Source organism: Lithobates pipiens, unplaced genomic scaffold, assembly GCF_037356315.1.
Source record: "Lithobates pipiens isolate NorthernLeopardFrog02 unplaced genomic scaffold, aLitPip1_a1.2 Scaffold_3, whole genome shotgun sequence".
Taxonomy (NCBI): domain Eukaryota; kingdom Metazoa; phylum Chordata; class Amphibia; order Anura; family Ranidae; genus Lithobates; species Lithobates pipiens.
Genome location: NW_027507790.1, coordinates 168212743 through 168228989, shown reverse-complemented (window position 1 = coordinate 168228989; position 16247 = coordinate 168212743). Strand labels below are relative to the sequence as shown.

The 16247-nt window shown below is 42.2% G+C and overlaps 1 protein-coding gene across 1 annotated transcript in view; it reads right to left on the bottom strand.

The window, feature by feature from the left end:
- DHFR (dihydrofolate reductase) overlaps positions 1–16247 on the bottom strand; it is a 60739-nt gene that overhangs the window by 40799 nt on the left and 3693 nt on the right. Inside the window, exons 2-4 of the mRNA XM_077462463.1 lie at positions 15581–15630; positions 11649–11754; positions 724–850 (exon numbers count right to left, since the gene is read on the bottom strand). Of these exons, the coding sequence (XP_077318589.1) occupies positions 724–850; positions 11649–11754; positions 15581–15630 (283 nt within the window). The remainder of the gene's footprint in view (positions 1–723; positions 851–11648; positions 11755–15580; positions 15631–16247) is intronic.

Below are 16247 nucleotides of genomic sequence, written 5' to 3'. Positions count from 1 at the left end.
AATCGATTATGAAAATAATCGTTAGTTGCAGCCCTAGAAGGAATTGTGCCCCTCCATTTGTGTCGGTGGAGGAAATTATGCCCCATTGTTGGTATCATTGGATGAAATAGTGCCAGATAAAAGCAAGCAAAAAGGCTGCATCCAGCCCCTGGGCCAGTTTGGAGACCACTGGTTTAGAAAAACCATTCAACACTGGCAAGGGTGCTTACAATGGTCAGTTTTTATTTAGGTAAAAAGTTTTCTGTAACTGCTTAAAAAGTTTTAACTGGCATTAGGCTTTAAGTTTAAGTTTGTTAGTTACCTGTGTACAATCCATCCAACACTACCCGATACAGAGAGTGCTGCTGTCCAAGTGCATCTCCTCCGCTTCTCCATAGAGTAACCCTAAGACAGTAACAGAGGAAATTTTCTCTCCGGCAACCTACGTGCTGGAAGAACACAGCGATTACTGCTAGCGGCTACATTAGTCGATAACAATAATCACATGGTCATACTCTCAAGTTGATCAACTTGGGTATATTAAGCATGTCTACACATGGTTCAAATCTTGACCAGTTCCTGCTGAACCAGCAGAGATTCGAACAGCCCATGGCCTGCTTAAGTGTGTTACTGGCAAAGCTGAACCAGATTTTGCACTCTCCAGTTGTAGTAAATCAGCTCATGATTCTGTAACTGCTTGATATTTTACATAGTGTAATTGATTAAATGGTACGAGACGTTTACCTTATACAAAGAGCTTCCCCCAATGATCCAGATTAGATCGATCTTCTCTTTCATTTCTGGTGTCTTCAGAAGGTGAACAGCCTCATCTAAACTCTTGGCAAGATAGTGAGCACCATTTGGAGGTTCACTGTAAAGAAGTAAGAAAGGCTTTTTTTTTTTAAAGAAAACATACATTTTTTGCATAAACTGAAATGCAAATCTTAATGCTCCCTATTGTCATATAGCTTCTAAATAAAATGATTCCAACAGTGAGCACTATGATTTGTCCTTCTATTTGAGCTATTGTTTGTAGCCACTCTGATCACTTTTACTTACAAAGAGAAATCACAGGCAGAGAAGAATACCAGGAACATGATTGTAGCTGCAACCATAATCCTGGTATAACCATCTCAATGCCAGGCTGTATTTATACGTACAGCAGTACTGAGATGGGTAAGGTGTAGGCATTAGGGAAATGGGATTGTGTCAAGCTCTACATTTCGGTGCCCCTTGTGATCTTTGGGGCTCACCTACTCTGAAATCTCTTGAATGAACAATGCACGGCTGTAACTATCGATTGTATATAGCCCCTTTTGTAAATTGCTTTCCTTTCTTATTTTAATTATGTTTTTCTATTAATAAATTGTTACATTATAATCATACCATTTGCCTAATCATTGGGTATTGAGATAGTCCAATCCTGTCCATTTTTGGGGCAGCCCTAGGTATCTCTCTTTAATAGCTTCTCCTAGAAGATAGAAGAGGCCTCCCACTTATGGAAACAAGCAACTGAAGTTGTATATTACAGGAATTTTTTTTAATTATATATTATATATATACACACACACATACATACAAATATAACCTTTTCCTCCTTTCACTAAAAATTATATTAAATAATAATTTTACATTCACTAAACATTTTTTGCTTTTACTTCCATCTACTGTTTTTTTCCGTTTCCTGGTTGAGTGAGGCACTGGTGATGTAACCCTGAACTTACAGCTGCATCCTGAGATCCAGGAATCCAGGAAGTAAAAGGGAGATGCAATATTCTGCCCTTAACACAGAACTAAACTCTTTCAATTAACATTAACTATATTTAATCCTTCCACTGCTAGCATTAGTAAATCGATAGATGGGAGACATGGATGGGTGAATTTGCTTAGAATATAAAAACAAATTAAATAATGTTTTGAGTTTGAGGTGCTCAGACACTTTAGCTCCACTTTAATGAAAGTGACCAGCATAAGAATATTGAGGAATAGTCTTAACCGCTTCCTGACCGCCTCACGCCGATATAAGTCGGCAGAAGGCACGTACAGGCAGAATCATGTACCTGTACGTTGCCCTTTAAGAGGTGGCGGGGGCGCGCGCCAATGGCGGTGGACTTACGCGCCCGCGGGAAGCTCCTTGAGTCCGGTCGCGGGTCCCTCGGACTCGTTCACCACGGGGATACCTGCGATCGCCTCACGGAGAGGGAGAACGGGGAGATGCTAAAGTAAACAAGCATCTCCCTGTTCTGCCTAGCAACAGTGACACTGATCTCTGCTCCCTGTGATTGGAGCAGAGATCAGCGGTCTGTAAAACACAGCCACGCCCCCACAGTTACCAACACGCCCCTAGGACACACTTAACCCCCTTCACTGCCAGTGTCATTTATACAGGAATCAGTGCATTTGTATAGCACTGATAGATGTATAAAATGACAATGGTCCCAAAAACGTGTCAAAAATATCTGATGTATCCACCATAATGTCGCAATAAATAAAAAAAAACGCAGATCGCCACCATTTAGAAAAAAAAATAATAAAAATGCCATAAAACCATCCCCTATTTTGTAAATGCTGTAACTTTTGTGAAAACCAATCAATATTGGCTTAGTGCGATTTTTTTTTCTACCAAAAATATGTAGAGAAATACGCATTGGCCTAAACTGAGGAAAACATTTTTTTTTTTTATATATTTTTGGGGGATATTATAGCAAAAAGTTAAAAATAATGCTTTTTATTCAAAAATTGTCGCTCTTTTTTTGTTTATAGCGCAAAAAATAATAAACTGCAGAGGTGATCAAATACCACCAAAAGAAAGCTCTATTTGTGGGGGGGGGAAAAAAAAAAAAAGGGACGTCAATTTTGTTTGGGAGCCACGTCACATGACCGCACAATTGTCAGTTAAAGCGACGCAGTGCCGAATTGCAAAAAGGGGTACATTTTTCCGGGGCTGAAGTGGTTAATAAGGTATGGAAAGAATAAAAAGTCAGCAATTATCTATAAGCACTTGTTTGTAGGCAGCCATTACTAAACAATTCTAAAAATTGCCGTTGTCATAATCGTTAGGCTAAGGGTTAATTTGCTCTTTAAAAAAAAACTAGTGCCCTGTATTGTATGAGCAGGAAAAAAAAAATAATTTGCAAAGACTAGATTTTATAATTGCAACAATGCATGTTATTCATGAATAAACCTTGAACTCCTAATCTTCCCGATTCAACTATCAGAGGTTTGCACTACCCAATGTATACCGAGACTCTAAACTCTTTCTACATGGTTACTATGGCGATAGCGTATGTATGATCTTTCACTCTGGAGACACAAAACAGACAGCCAAGGCCACATGTAGCAGCAGCAAAAGCTTTTCAGAATCTCAATGGATTCTGACACCCTGAAACTAGAAGCGTTTAGTACACAAATGAGCACAAAAATATAATGCAGAATGTAAAAGGTTGAACAAGGATTTATATGAAGGCAAATTCTCCCCTCAACTGCTCAGATTTATAGCTAAACTGCTTTACTCTCTTATGCTGGTACAAAGCCAACAACATTAATTCCTATAGTTTCCAGAGTACGAGTACGGATACTTTTTTTTTTAAATGTCATTTTACAGTGGTACTAATATGACGTGGACTGTCAGTCATTTTTTATTACTTTTTTTTACAGTTTCACTTTTAAAATATTACAAAGGTTTCCTTTTTTTTTTTTTTTTTAACACTGTTGGAGTGGGGTGGGCTTTGGTGAGACCCCTGACATCTCCCCTTTGAGACAGGGAAAGGGACTAGGGGACACAGATTCCTCAGTCCCTTTCTCTGCAGCCTCAGCTGCACTGAAGATGAATGGAAAGGAGGCAGAGGCTCCTGTCCATTCATAAACTGAAGCATCGTAATCATAGTTTACGATGCTCAGTTATGAATGGAGAGCGTCAGTGACTCTGTCCATTCGAAAAAAGAAGGAGCTGGTAAATTACATATATACCGGCTCCTTCCCGCTGCTCTCCATTCTGACAGATCTGGGACAGGGGAGGGCAGAGGAGCACAGTGTCATGGAGGAATAGGTGGAGTACAGGGAGGACACGGGGTGCACGGAGGACATGGAAGGGGACCGGACTGGAGCACATGCAGAACACGGGACAGTCGGGGGTGATCGGTGTGGCGGTGGGGGAGTTACAATCCCCAATCTCCCTGTGTGGCTTTCAATAAAGCATCTGAAAGCTGCAGGGGGTGGAGTAGGAGGAGGATAAGCAGCTGTCAGATGCTTTATTGAAAAGCCATACAGAGAGATTGGCGATTGTAACTCCCCTACCATCGCACCAATCGTCCCTGACTGTCCAGGTATCGGGTCAAGCATCAAAGCATTTGCACGAGTAGAGCTACTTGTGCAAATGCTTGGTATCGGTGCAAGCCTAATATGCATCATGCTAAGGATGAGCTCCGGCGTGTTCGAACAGCCCACGCGCAGAGCTTGCCAGGAAGTTGGCATTGCGTTGCTCTAATCACCAGCAGTGAGACAATGCAGTGATCGGGAAATGTCCAACTGCCTGTGATTAGTGCTGTGCCGACTACCTGGCGGGCTCTGCACGTGGGCTGTGCGAATATGCCGGAGCTCAAACCTTAATGCTGACTGAAAAAAAAAAAAAAAAAAAAAAGTAAAAATATTGGGAATAAAAGGAGAATTAAATTTTTATTTTTTATTTTTTTTAAAAGGCAGAAATCCATTGCCAGGCATAATCCATCAGCTACTGTAGGTACAGTTTTGTATGAAGCTATGTACATCATAGGAAAAGGTGTGGGAACCCTGCATCCTGTGATGTACTCAAGGAAAACGGTTTTACCGGTAAACAAAAATGCTAAAATTTCTTTATCAATATCCCAGGACATCTTCATATCCATTATGATAGGGATGTACCAAAGCACTAAAAGGAGGAAAGGGCAATGCAGCAACAATTCAACAGGCCCCAAAAATCAAAACCACAATAGGCTAGAACGTCAAAAGAGCCGCTTCCAAGACCCTTCCCTCCTCCGCAGGGGCCAGAACATCTACCAGGCAGAACTTAGTAAAGGTATAAATGGAAGACCAAGTAGCAGCCTTACAAACTTGAGCTACTGCTTGATGTTGAACAGCGGAACCAATTTCCTGAGAAATAGATCCACGTAGAAACTGTAGATCTTGAAGCTGCTTGTCCCTTCCTCAGTCAGAAAGAACAAACAGAATCAATTTGTCAAAATCAACAGTAGGTAAGGTACAGTGCCTTGCGAAAGTATTCGGCCCCCTTGAACTTTTCAACCTTTTGCCTTTTTCAGGCTTCAAACATAAAGATATAAAATTTTAATTTTTTGGGAAGAATCACCAACAAGTGGGACACAATTGTGAAGTGGAACAAAATCTATTGGATAATTTTAACTTTTTTAGCAAATAAAAAACTGAAAAGTGGTGCGTGCAAAATTATTCGGCCTCTTTACTTTCAGTGCAGCAAACTCACTCCAGAAGTTCAGCGAGGATCTCTGAATGATCCAATGTTGTCCTAAATGACTGATGGTGATAAAAATAATCCACCTGTGTGTAATCAAGTCTCTGTATAAATGCACCTGCTCTGTGATAGTCTCAGGGTTCTATTGAAAGCGCAGAGAGCATCATGAAGACCAAGGAACATACCAGGCAGGTCAGTAATACTGTTGTGGAGCAGTTTAAAGCCGGATTTGGATACAAAAAGATTTCCCAAGCTTTAAACATCCCAAGGAGCACTGTGCAAGCGATCATTTTGAAATGGAAGGAGTATCAGACCACTGCAAATCTACCAAGACCTGGCCGTCCCTCTAAACTTTCAGCTCAGACAAGGAGAAGACTGATCAGAGATGCAGCCAAGAGGCCCATGATCACTCTGGATGAACTGCAGAGAACTACAGCTGAGGTGGGAGAGTCTGTCCATAGGACAACAATCAGTCGTACACTGCACAAATCTGGCCTTTATGGAAGAGTGGCAAGAAGAAAGCCATTTCTCAATGATATCCATAAAAAGTCTCATCTAAAGTTTGCCACAAGCCACCTGGGAGACACACCAAACATGTGGAAGAAGGTGCTCTGGTCAGATGAAACCAAAATCGAACTTTTTGCCCACAATGCAAAATGATATGTTTGGCGTAAAAGCAACACAGCTCATCACCCTCAACACACCATCCCCACTGTCAAACATGGTGGTGGCAGCATCATGGTTTGGGCCTGCTTTTCTTCAGCAGGGACAGAGAAGATGGTTAAAATTGAGGGGAAGATGGATGCAGCCAAATACAGGACCATTCTGGATGAAAACCTTTTGGAGTCTGCAAAAGACCTGAAACTGGGACGGAGATTTATCTTCCAACAAGACAATGATCCCAAACATACAGCAAAATCTACAAAGGAATGGTTCACAAATAAACGTATCCAGGTGTTAGAATGGCCAAGTCAAAGTCCAGACCTGAATCCAATCGAGAATCTGTGGAAAGAGCTGAAAACTGCTGTTCACAAACGCTCTCCATCCAACCTCACTGAGCTCGAGCTGTTTTGCAAGGAAGAATGGGCAAGAATTTCAGTCTCTCGATGTGCAAAACTGATAGAGACATACCCCAAGCGACTTGAAGCTGTAATCGCAGCAAAAGGTGGCTCTACAAAGTATTAACGCAAGGGGGCCGAATAATTTTGCACGCCCCACTTTTCATTTTTTTATTAGTTAAAAAAAGTTTCAAAGATCCAATAGATTTCGTTCCACTTCACAATTGTGTCCCACTTGTTGGTGATTCGTCACAAAAAAAAATGTTATATCTTTATGTTTGAAGCCTGAAATGTGGCAAAAGGTTGAAAAGTTCAAGGGGGCCGAATACTTTCGCAAGGCACTGTAAATCTTTTAATGCACAAACCACATGCAAGATATGAAAAGCTCTATCTTCTGTCATCTGAGGAGAAGGACAGAAAGAAGGCAAAACAATATCCTGGTTGAATGAAGAAATCAGCTTAGGCAAAAAAGACAAACGGAGGTTGTAAGTCAAACTTCTCCCGCTGAATGACCAGGAAAGGTTCCTTACAGTCAAGAGAAACCAAATCTGAAAAATCTGTGAGCCAAAGTTATAACGACCAAAACAAGGAAGTGCTAAGTATTAAAGTGGTTGTAAACCCTTACAAACCACTTTGACCTACAGGTAAGCCTAGATTAAGGCTTACCTGTAGGTCCAAGAAATATCTCCTAAACCTATACGGTTTAGGAGATATTTGCCTGAAGACAGGCACCGCTGTCTACGGCGCATGTGCCGTAGACAGCGACGCACAGGCACACTGAGCGCGGCATTTCCAACAATGGATCTGGCGCGCGTGTCGGCTCCCGCGCGCATGCGCAGGAGTGTTGTCATCGCGGCCTCGCCGAATGACAGCGGCGGAGCTGCGAGACGCCACCAGCAAGATGGATGCGGCGGACTACAGGGGACAGCGGCGACTTCGCTGGCTCCTGTGTCAGGTAAGTGACACATAATGGGCTACTATGCGATGCATAGTAGTCCATTATGCTTTGCCTTTGCAGGGAATCAAAGAGGAAGTAAACTCATCAGGGTTTACTTCCTCTTTAAGCAAATGTCGTGGATGGGCTCAAAACAGACTTCATTAACACAGAAAAGAAGTTGAGGTCCCACAAAGCCAATGGGGTTTACATTGGTTAAGCAATGCATGCGATGCCCTGAAACTGTGCATATATTACTGCCTTGAATGAAGCATCAATCTTCCCACAACCCTCATGTAGACGTGTATTGAAGGTTGTGGTAAAGTCCAAAGTTGAGTTTGCAGCAACATGCATTCATCTTGGGGTAGGATCACTTTCGACTCCCAGATATTGCAGTTGTTCATTTGGGACCAAGGCCAATTTTGGAAGTGTAGGAGCCACTCATCCCTTTCAAAAGCGAGTACTGTCTGACGCAGATTTTATTCCAGACGTGAAGCAGATTACACCCGGAACAGGAGGCCATCCAGGTAACCCACAATGGGAATACCTTGACAACGTAGGCAACCCAAGACGTCAAAACAGCCAACACCTTGGTGAAAACCATGGGGGCTGTGGACAGGACGAATGGAAGAGCAACAAGCTAAAAAAGGTTTTCTCCCTATTGCAAACCACAGGAATTGTTGCCGTGGCAGGCAAATTGGGATGTGTAGATACCAATTCTTTATGTCTACTGACACCAGATAGATAATCCCCCCTGCTAGAGGAAGGTGACCATTAACCCTATAGATTCCATTCTGAGTTTTTATACACGAAGGAACTTGACCCTTGAGATCCAGAATTGGGCGAATACAAAGACATGAGGAGAAGATATGAGCAGAACTTCTGTCCCCCCGGGGACTAAACCAATAACTCTCTGTGCAAGCAGACAGAAAATTGAGTGCCTGAAAAAAAAAAAAAGTTTTTTTTGTGGGATCAAAAAAAAATAAAATAAAAATCTGAGTGCATGAAACACGAAAAGGGAATGCTCAGAAGTTCCAGCTTGTAACCAAGTTTCTATGCTGCAGACCCATTTGTCCACAATCAATCTCTGAGCCAAATGTCCGAAGGCCAGTAATAGGGCCCCCCCCCTACCTCTTAAATGGGAGGAGGTTTTGATGTCCATGGCTAGTTTCAGAATTCATTAGGCCTAGGTTTACAGCCAGAGGCCTTTGGATGAAAGGAATGCTTTTTGGAAGTACAGTAGAGGGGGGGGGGGGGTAGACTTCTGCACTACAGACTTTGCTTTCTTCTTAAATGGTTATAGCATACTCTTACACACAGTTACCTTTTGGATGCAATGATCCAAGCCAGGACCAAACGCTCCCCTTGAATGGGAAGGTGTTTAACCTGCTTCTAACAAGCCAGCTCAGCTGACCCACTTCAGGACCACAATACGTATACATACACGTTGAGGATTTGAAGTGGTTTACAGGGGTTATGGCTAAAGCCATTAGCCATAACTCCAGTATTTTAGTTTTTTTCAGCCGGTGACTCTCTCTCATAAAACAATCCAAGCAGCCGATTAGCCACTAGATCGCTTTTAGAAGCAGGAGGGCATTCCCCCACTCTCGCCGGTGTTTTTCGGGCTTACCGTTCTCACTGGCAAGCCCCGGAAATGATCCAACGGCACAGAGGTGAGGAGAGACCAGACCTCTGATCTAGGAGGACCAAAGCGAAATCATGATGTCACTTCCAGTCCAAGGCGGAAGTAAACAAAAGCAGTAGATCTGTTTTTTTTTCCACCCTTTGTGAACCCACGCTTTCAAAAAGGTATCCCCAGATCATTCCTTACAGAGGACATATCATCCCTTATTTCTACCACAAGGAATGTTTACTGCATTTGGGAACGTAGCCACCCTCTCTCTCTCTCACTCCTGAGGTGGACTAGGGACTATAAAATATGAGATTTGTAGCGTGCATATCACCACAACTAACGCACTACTGCTCATTCCAAATACAGAAGTGAGGGGGAAAAGGGAGAGGTTCAGGATCGGATGTAGAGAAGACTTCACATAGATGGGTACAACTTACAGTATCTCACAAAAGTGAGTACACCCCTCACATTTTTGTAAATATTTTATTATATCTTTTCATGTGACAACACTGAAGAAATGACACTTTGCTACAATGTAAAGTAGTGAGTGTACAGTTTGTATAACCGTGTAAATTTGCTGTCCCCTCAAAATAACTCAACACACAGCCGTTAATGTCTAAACTGCTGGCAACAAAAGTAAGTACACCCCTAAGTGAAAATATCCATATTGAGCCAAAATTTGCCATTTTCCCTCTCTGGTGTCATGTGACTCATTAGTGTTACAAGGTCTCAGGTGTGAATGGAGAGTAGGTGTGTTAAATTTGGATTTATCACTCTCACTCTCTCAAACTGGTCACTGGAAGTTCAACATGGCACTTCATGGCAAAAAACTTTGAGGATCTGAAAAATATTATTGTTGCTCTACACTGAAATAGCCTAGGCTATAAGAAGATTGCCAAGACCCCAAAACTGAGCTGCAGCATGGTGGCAAAGACCATACAGCAGTTTAATGCAAGCATTGCTGCAAAGGTTGAAGGGTGGGGGCCAGCCTGACGGTGCTCAAACCATACGCCGCACACTGCATTAAATTGGTCTGCATGGCTGTCATCCCAGAAGGAAGCCTCTTCTAAAGATGATGCACAAGTAAGCCTGCAAACAGTTTGCTGAAGACAAGCAAACTAAGGACATGTATTACTGGAAACATGTCCTGTGGTCTGATGAGACCAAGATGAAATTATTTGGTTCAGCGTATTATTTGGTCTTAAGCGTGTGTGACGGCAACCAGGTGAGGAGTACAAAGACAAGTGTGCCTACAGTCAAGAATGGTGGTGGGAGTGTCATGGTCTGGGACGGCATGAGTGCTGCCGATGTTCTGACACAAAGTGTACACCTATCGGATAGTGTGCGGCCCGTACTGCTCAGGCGCAGCACTTGCGCAGTACGGGGGACAAGGAGAAGCCGAATATCTCCGAAGAAGAAGAAGAGTCCAGGTTGAAGCCCCACCATCCAAGTGGACATAGGGTTGCAGATACTAAGAGGGCCCCTCGCGGGCTCGCCACGCTTCACTCGGCTCTTTTATATTCTAACTCTATGTCCACTTGGATGGTGAGGCTTGAACCTGGGACACAGTGCGCAGGCGCCGTTCTTCTTCGGAGATGTTCGGCTTCTCGGCGGACACTATGTGATGGGGGAAGAGTTTCTGATAGGACACCGGCACTGAGGAGCTACAGTTAATCGAGGGAACCATGAATGCCAACATGTACTGTGATATACTGAAGCAGAACACGATACCCTCCCTTCAGAGACTGGGCCACAGGGCAGTATTCCAACATAATGACCCCAAACACACCTCCAAGATGACCACTGCCTTGCTAAAGAAGTTGGGGGCTTATCTGGGAAAGAGATTGCTCCAGGATGCAGTATGGGAGGAAGGCAAGCCGGCAGAGTGATTCTACAGGAAATGTTCTGCTGGGAAACCTGGGGTCCTCTACACCATTAGGTAAATAATGAAAAAAAAAAAAGGAGGGGTAATGTGGCGCTACCTAAATATAAATAAACTCAATTTTAAAATTATACCAAAAAAAATAAAAAACCAATACAAATATAGCATATGTGTATTGTGTTAACAAATTCATGTGCAAAATTAATTAAAAATGCAGTGAAACTCCCAAAAAAATTTGCAAATACGCAATTGTGCAAATAAAGTGCAAAAAAGGGGGCCTGGCATTCATGTGGATATTACTTGACATGTGCCACCTACCTAAACATTGTTGCTAATAAAATACACCCCCTTGGTAGAAGCAGTATTTTCTGATGGCAGTGGAATCTTTCATCAGGATAATACGCTCTGGCACACTGCAAACATTTTTCAAGTATGGTTTGAGTAACACAACGATGAGTTTTAGGTGTTGACTTGGCATCCAATTTCTCCAGAGCATCTGTGGGATGTGCTGAAAAAACAGAGGTCTAGTGGTGTCTATGACTCAATGGGTCAGGGCTGTTTTGGAGGCAAAAGGGGAGCCTACTTAATATTAGGTGGGTAGTCATAAAGTTATGATTTATTATTCTATATATAAATATATAGAAAAAAATAAAAATAAATACTTGACCATACAGGATTGCACAAACATGAACTTTACTTACGTGAGCTCTCTGCTTAGAACAATATTTATTCTTCCTTTCAATGGTCGATTCTTCTCTGGTATAGAGAACCATGTTCTCCTGCCCATTATAACTACATTTTGCTTGCCTGTGTAGAAGAAGTGAAAATGGCAAGTTACACCAATCCAGCACATGGATTCTGCAGCTCATTAAACAAAAGTACTACTGTGCTGCCATCTTGTGGTAAATCTGCACATTGCAATTTTGTCTATTTTGTATTGTCTATACAAACATCGTGAAGTTAAAAGGATAACACCACTGCAGTCAAGAGGACGGAATGAAATGTCGCTATTTATTACAGTGCAATACACTGTATTCAATGTGTCAACACTACTCCGGACACAACGCACATCAGAAGCTTCTCTATAACCCAGCTACTGGTGTGAGCAGGCCCTGAGAGAAAAGCAGAGTCAGTTAAAAAAATTGCAGAGAAATAACTTCAGTGCCTCTATGAAAAGATGATAAATTGCTCCACAGTATCTGCAGCAACAAAGATCAGTAAGGGCTTTTTTTAAAAGCAAATGTACTGGTAATTATGAATAGACAAATACCTGAAATATACTAAACCTGGGCATTGGTTTACTTCTAAAGTTTCTAAAGAACTTCATCTCATAGTAGAACATAAACCAAGGAACCAAACGTTTGCAAGCTACTGAATTTTGAAACCAATAATGCAAGATTTTTTAAATTATTGTTTTCGCCCATCTTTTCACCCACAGCAAATCTACTTTATGTTGGCAAGCCACAAAAGGAGCTTGGTTCCTTAGTTATTAAAGCAGAGCTCCACCCAAAAGGGAACGCTCTGCGTTAAAGCCTCCTTCCCCAATCCAAACTTTAAATTTTTACATAGGAAAGCGGAACACCTCCTTAAGGTAGTTGTAAAGGTAGAAGTTTTTTTTTTTTTTTTTTTACCTTAATGCATTATAGTAAAAAACCTGATCTTGATCCATCGCTGTGCCCAAGAGCAGGGGCTCTCTGCCTTTTCACTGCCAATGGACACAGCAGCAGATGCCATTGTCTGCTGCTGCTGTCGATCACCTGCGAGGAGAGAGCTGGAGGAAGGGCTTAGCCGCGGTGTGCGTGTCTATGGACAGAGTGTGGCTGGGGATTGAGCCTACATGAATGCCCCCATAACAAGAGACTCTCTGTGGGGGCACTCAGCAGAGGGCCGGAGACGGGAACCAAGATGGAGGACCCCAGAACTGGAGAATCGGGGCTGCTCTGTGCAAAACCACTGCACAGAGAAGGGAAGTATAACATCAAGTCCTCTACTCCCTTTCCCCTCCTCTCTCTACAATACACATTACTCACCCAGGCCTTACTCTTGCTGGGACCAGGTCCCAACTCAGGACCTTTGTAATAGCACTACCAACGTGGTCTGATACCACATTTTTGTACTTGTTTGTTTTTGCTTTTTATACTAACTACAAGGCTGAAAAACATTATTTTGCATTGTCTCAGAACCCACTAGTTTTGGTTTTATTTTTTATTTTTTTACAGCCAAAAACAGTTGACAACAGCCTATGTGTGCATAGACACATAGGATAACATGCTGGAGAGTTTATTGACTGTAGAACCCCCCCCCCCCCAAAAAAAAAAAAAAAAAAACAATCTGAAGCCAAAAACAGCAGCTGTAAAAACATCCAGTGTGCATGATGCCTAAATGTTATTGGAGAAATATACAAAATAATTTTGAGACCACACATACAGTTTAAGCTTTATTTACTGAATGAAGGCAAATAATAAAAGGATAAATATGCAAAGAGAAATATGGTAACTACCCCTACAAACCTACTTTTAACCTCTTGACAACTGGGCACTTAAACCCCCCTCGTGACCAGACCAATTTTCAGCTTTCGGTGCTCTCACACTTTAAATGACAATTACTCATGCAACACTGTACCCAAATGAATTTTTTGTCCTTTTTTTCATACAAATAGAGCTTTCTTTTGATTGTATTTGATTACCTCTGGGTTTTTTATTTTTTGTATTATAAATGAAAAAAGATTTTGAAAAAAACAAACAAACGCATTTTTCTTTGTTTCTGTGATAAAAATTTGCAAATTATTAATTTTTCTTCATAAATTTTGGCCACAATTTATACAGCTACATATCTTTGGTAAAAATAACCCAAATTGTGGATATTATTTGGTCTTTGTGAAAGTTAGAGCCCACAAGCTATGGTGCAAATCATAACAAAATAATGATCACACCTGAAGTACTGGTGGCCTAACTCAATTCTTGTGAACCCAACAAGCCAGGAAAGTAGAAATGCCCCCCAAATGACCCCTTTTTGGAAAGTAGAAATTCCAAGGTATTTAGTAAGAGGCATGGTGAGGGTTTTGATGTTGTCATTTTTTTCCACACAATTCTTTGCAAAATGAACATTTTTTTTTCCCCACATAATTGTCATTGTGAGGCCGCGTACACACGGGCGGACTGTTCGTCCAACTTTGTCCGCTGAACAGTGTTTGGGCGGACAGTCCGCTCGTGTGTGGGCTTTCAGCGGACAGTTTCAGTGGACAGTTTGACGGACAAGGTTTTTCGGAAATTCCGTAAAACTGTCCGCTGAAACCTTGTTTCAGCGAACAGTCCGCTCGTGTGTAGGCTTGTTCGTCAAACAAAGTTGCGCGCATGCTCAGAAAGGATTTTCACGCCGAAAGCTGTGCAGTGTATAGGACGTCGTATTTTTCGTCCCGTCGTACGTGCCGTTCACGTCATCGCGCACGGTTTCAGCAAACTGTTCGTCCGTCGTGTGTGGCCATGTCCGTCCATGCTAAGTTTGAGCGGACTGTTTGCCGAAACTGTTGGACGGACAAAGTTGGGCGAACAGTCCGCGCGTGTGTACGCGGCCTAATAGGTTATTTCTCTCACATGCCATGTGTATACCACAAATGACACCCCAAAATAAATTCTGCTACTCCTCCTGAGCATTACAATACCACATGTGTGGGACTTTTCCACAGCCTATCCACTTAGAGAGGCTCAACATGCAGGGAGCGCGTCACGTGTTCTAGGAGCATAAATTACACATCTAACTTGTTGACTACCCATTATCCTTTTGAAGGCCCTGGAGCACCAGGACAATGACGCAGCACTGATGACAGATGGCACTAACAACACGTGGCACAGATGGCACTGTCATGTACTGTGGGCACTTTATTTTCGTTTTTTCTTTTAATCACTGCCCCTGCAGCCGCTAATCTCTCCCTCCTCACACGCTGTCTGTGTGAGGAGGGAGAGCCGGTGATGAGAGATGATCTCATGTTTACATATGAGATCATCTCTCATTGGACACGCCAATCGCGCTGTAAACAGCTGCAGTGATTGGCCATTTACAGCGATTTGTGACTGGTTGTGTCCAAGGGACACGGGCAGCACAGAATTTCTCTGATGCGCGCTCGCAGGAGTGCGCATCACGGAAGTAAACAGGAGGATGTCCAGGGACGTCCTCCCGGCAATTGGCGTCTGCTCTGCAGCCATCTTTTGGCTATATCATGGATGCCTAGTGGTTAAGAAAGATGCCTGGCTGTCACTGGGTTCAACACTATGGGGGTTATTTACTAAAGGAAAATCCACTTTGCACTGCAAGTGCACTTGGAAGTAAAGTCGCTGTAGATCCAAGGGGGACATGCAAGGAAAATAAAACAGTATTTTAACTTGCACATGATTGGATGATAAAATCAGCAGAGCTTCCCCTCATTTTAGATCTACCCCTTAGAATTAGAGCGACTGCACTTCCAAGTGCACTTGCAGTGCAAAGTGGATTTGTCTTTCGTAAATAACACCCTATGAGTTATAGAACAAGCAACCAGATCAGGATTTCAACTGTCTAAACTACATGTGCCGTCTTCAACTGTGGCAGACAGACGTTTAGTTCTCAATCAGCTTGTGACAAAAAAAAAAAAAAGTACCTTCGGTAGTTGGTGTCATAGTCAGCCGTTGAAAATGTTTAAATTCATTTCTGAAATACAATGAAGAATGATGTAAGATATAAAAAAACAAAAATGACAGATCACTTATAGCAATAGAATCTTAATAAGGATCAGCAGAAAATACGAGATGCATTCTGGCTCCACTTCAATACTACCGCACACCTCTCATAACTCCATAAATTCAAACAGCGATTGAAGCCAGGATAATTAAAAAGAATAAGTACCAATACAGCTTACTACCTGCACATTAATGGCTGTGTGTTGAGTTATTTTGAGGGGACAGCAAATTTACACTGTTATACAAGCTGTACAGTCACTACTTTACATTGTAGCAAAGTGTCATTTCTTCAGTGTTGTCAGGTGAAAAGATATAATAAAATATTTATTAAAATGTGAGGGATGTAATATATAAAAAATTTTCTCTCTATTGCCCAAAAATGATTTACCAGCTACATACTGCAAGCACTGGGTCCCCTCTGCTATTGGCCCTGTAACAGTTACAGCGTCTGCTACATCTAGGTATGTACTGTGAGTGAACATCTTTTAAAACAAATTGTATTACTGATCTTTTTAGCCCTCACCAGGAATACTAGAGCCAAGCAACAGAAATAGCAGATGCACTACCATTTTCTCCCTGGAAATTGAA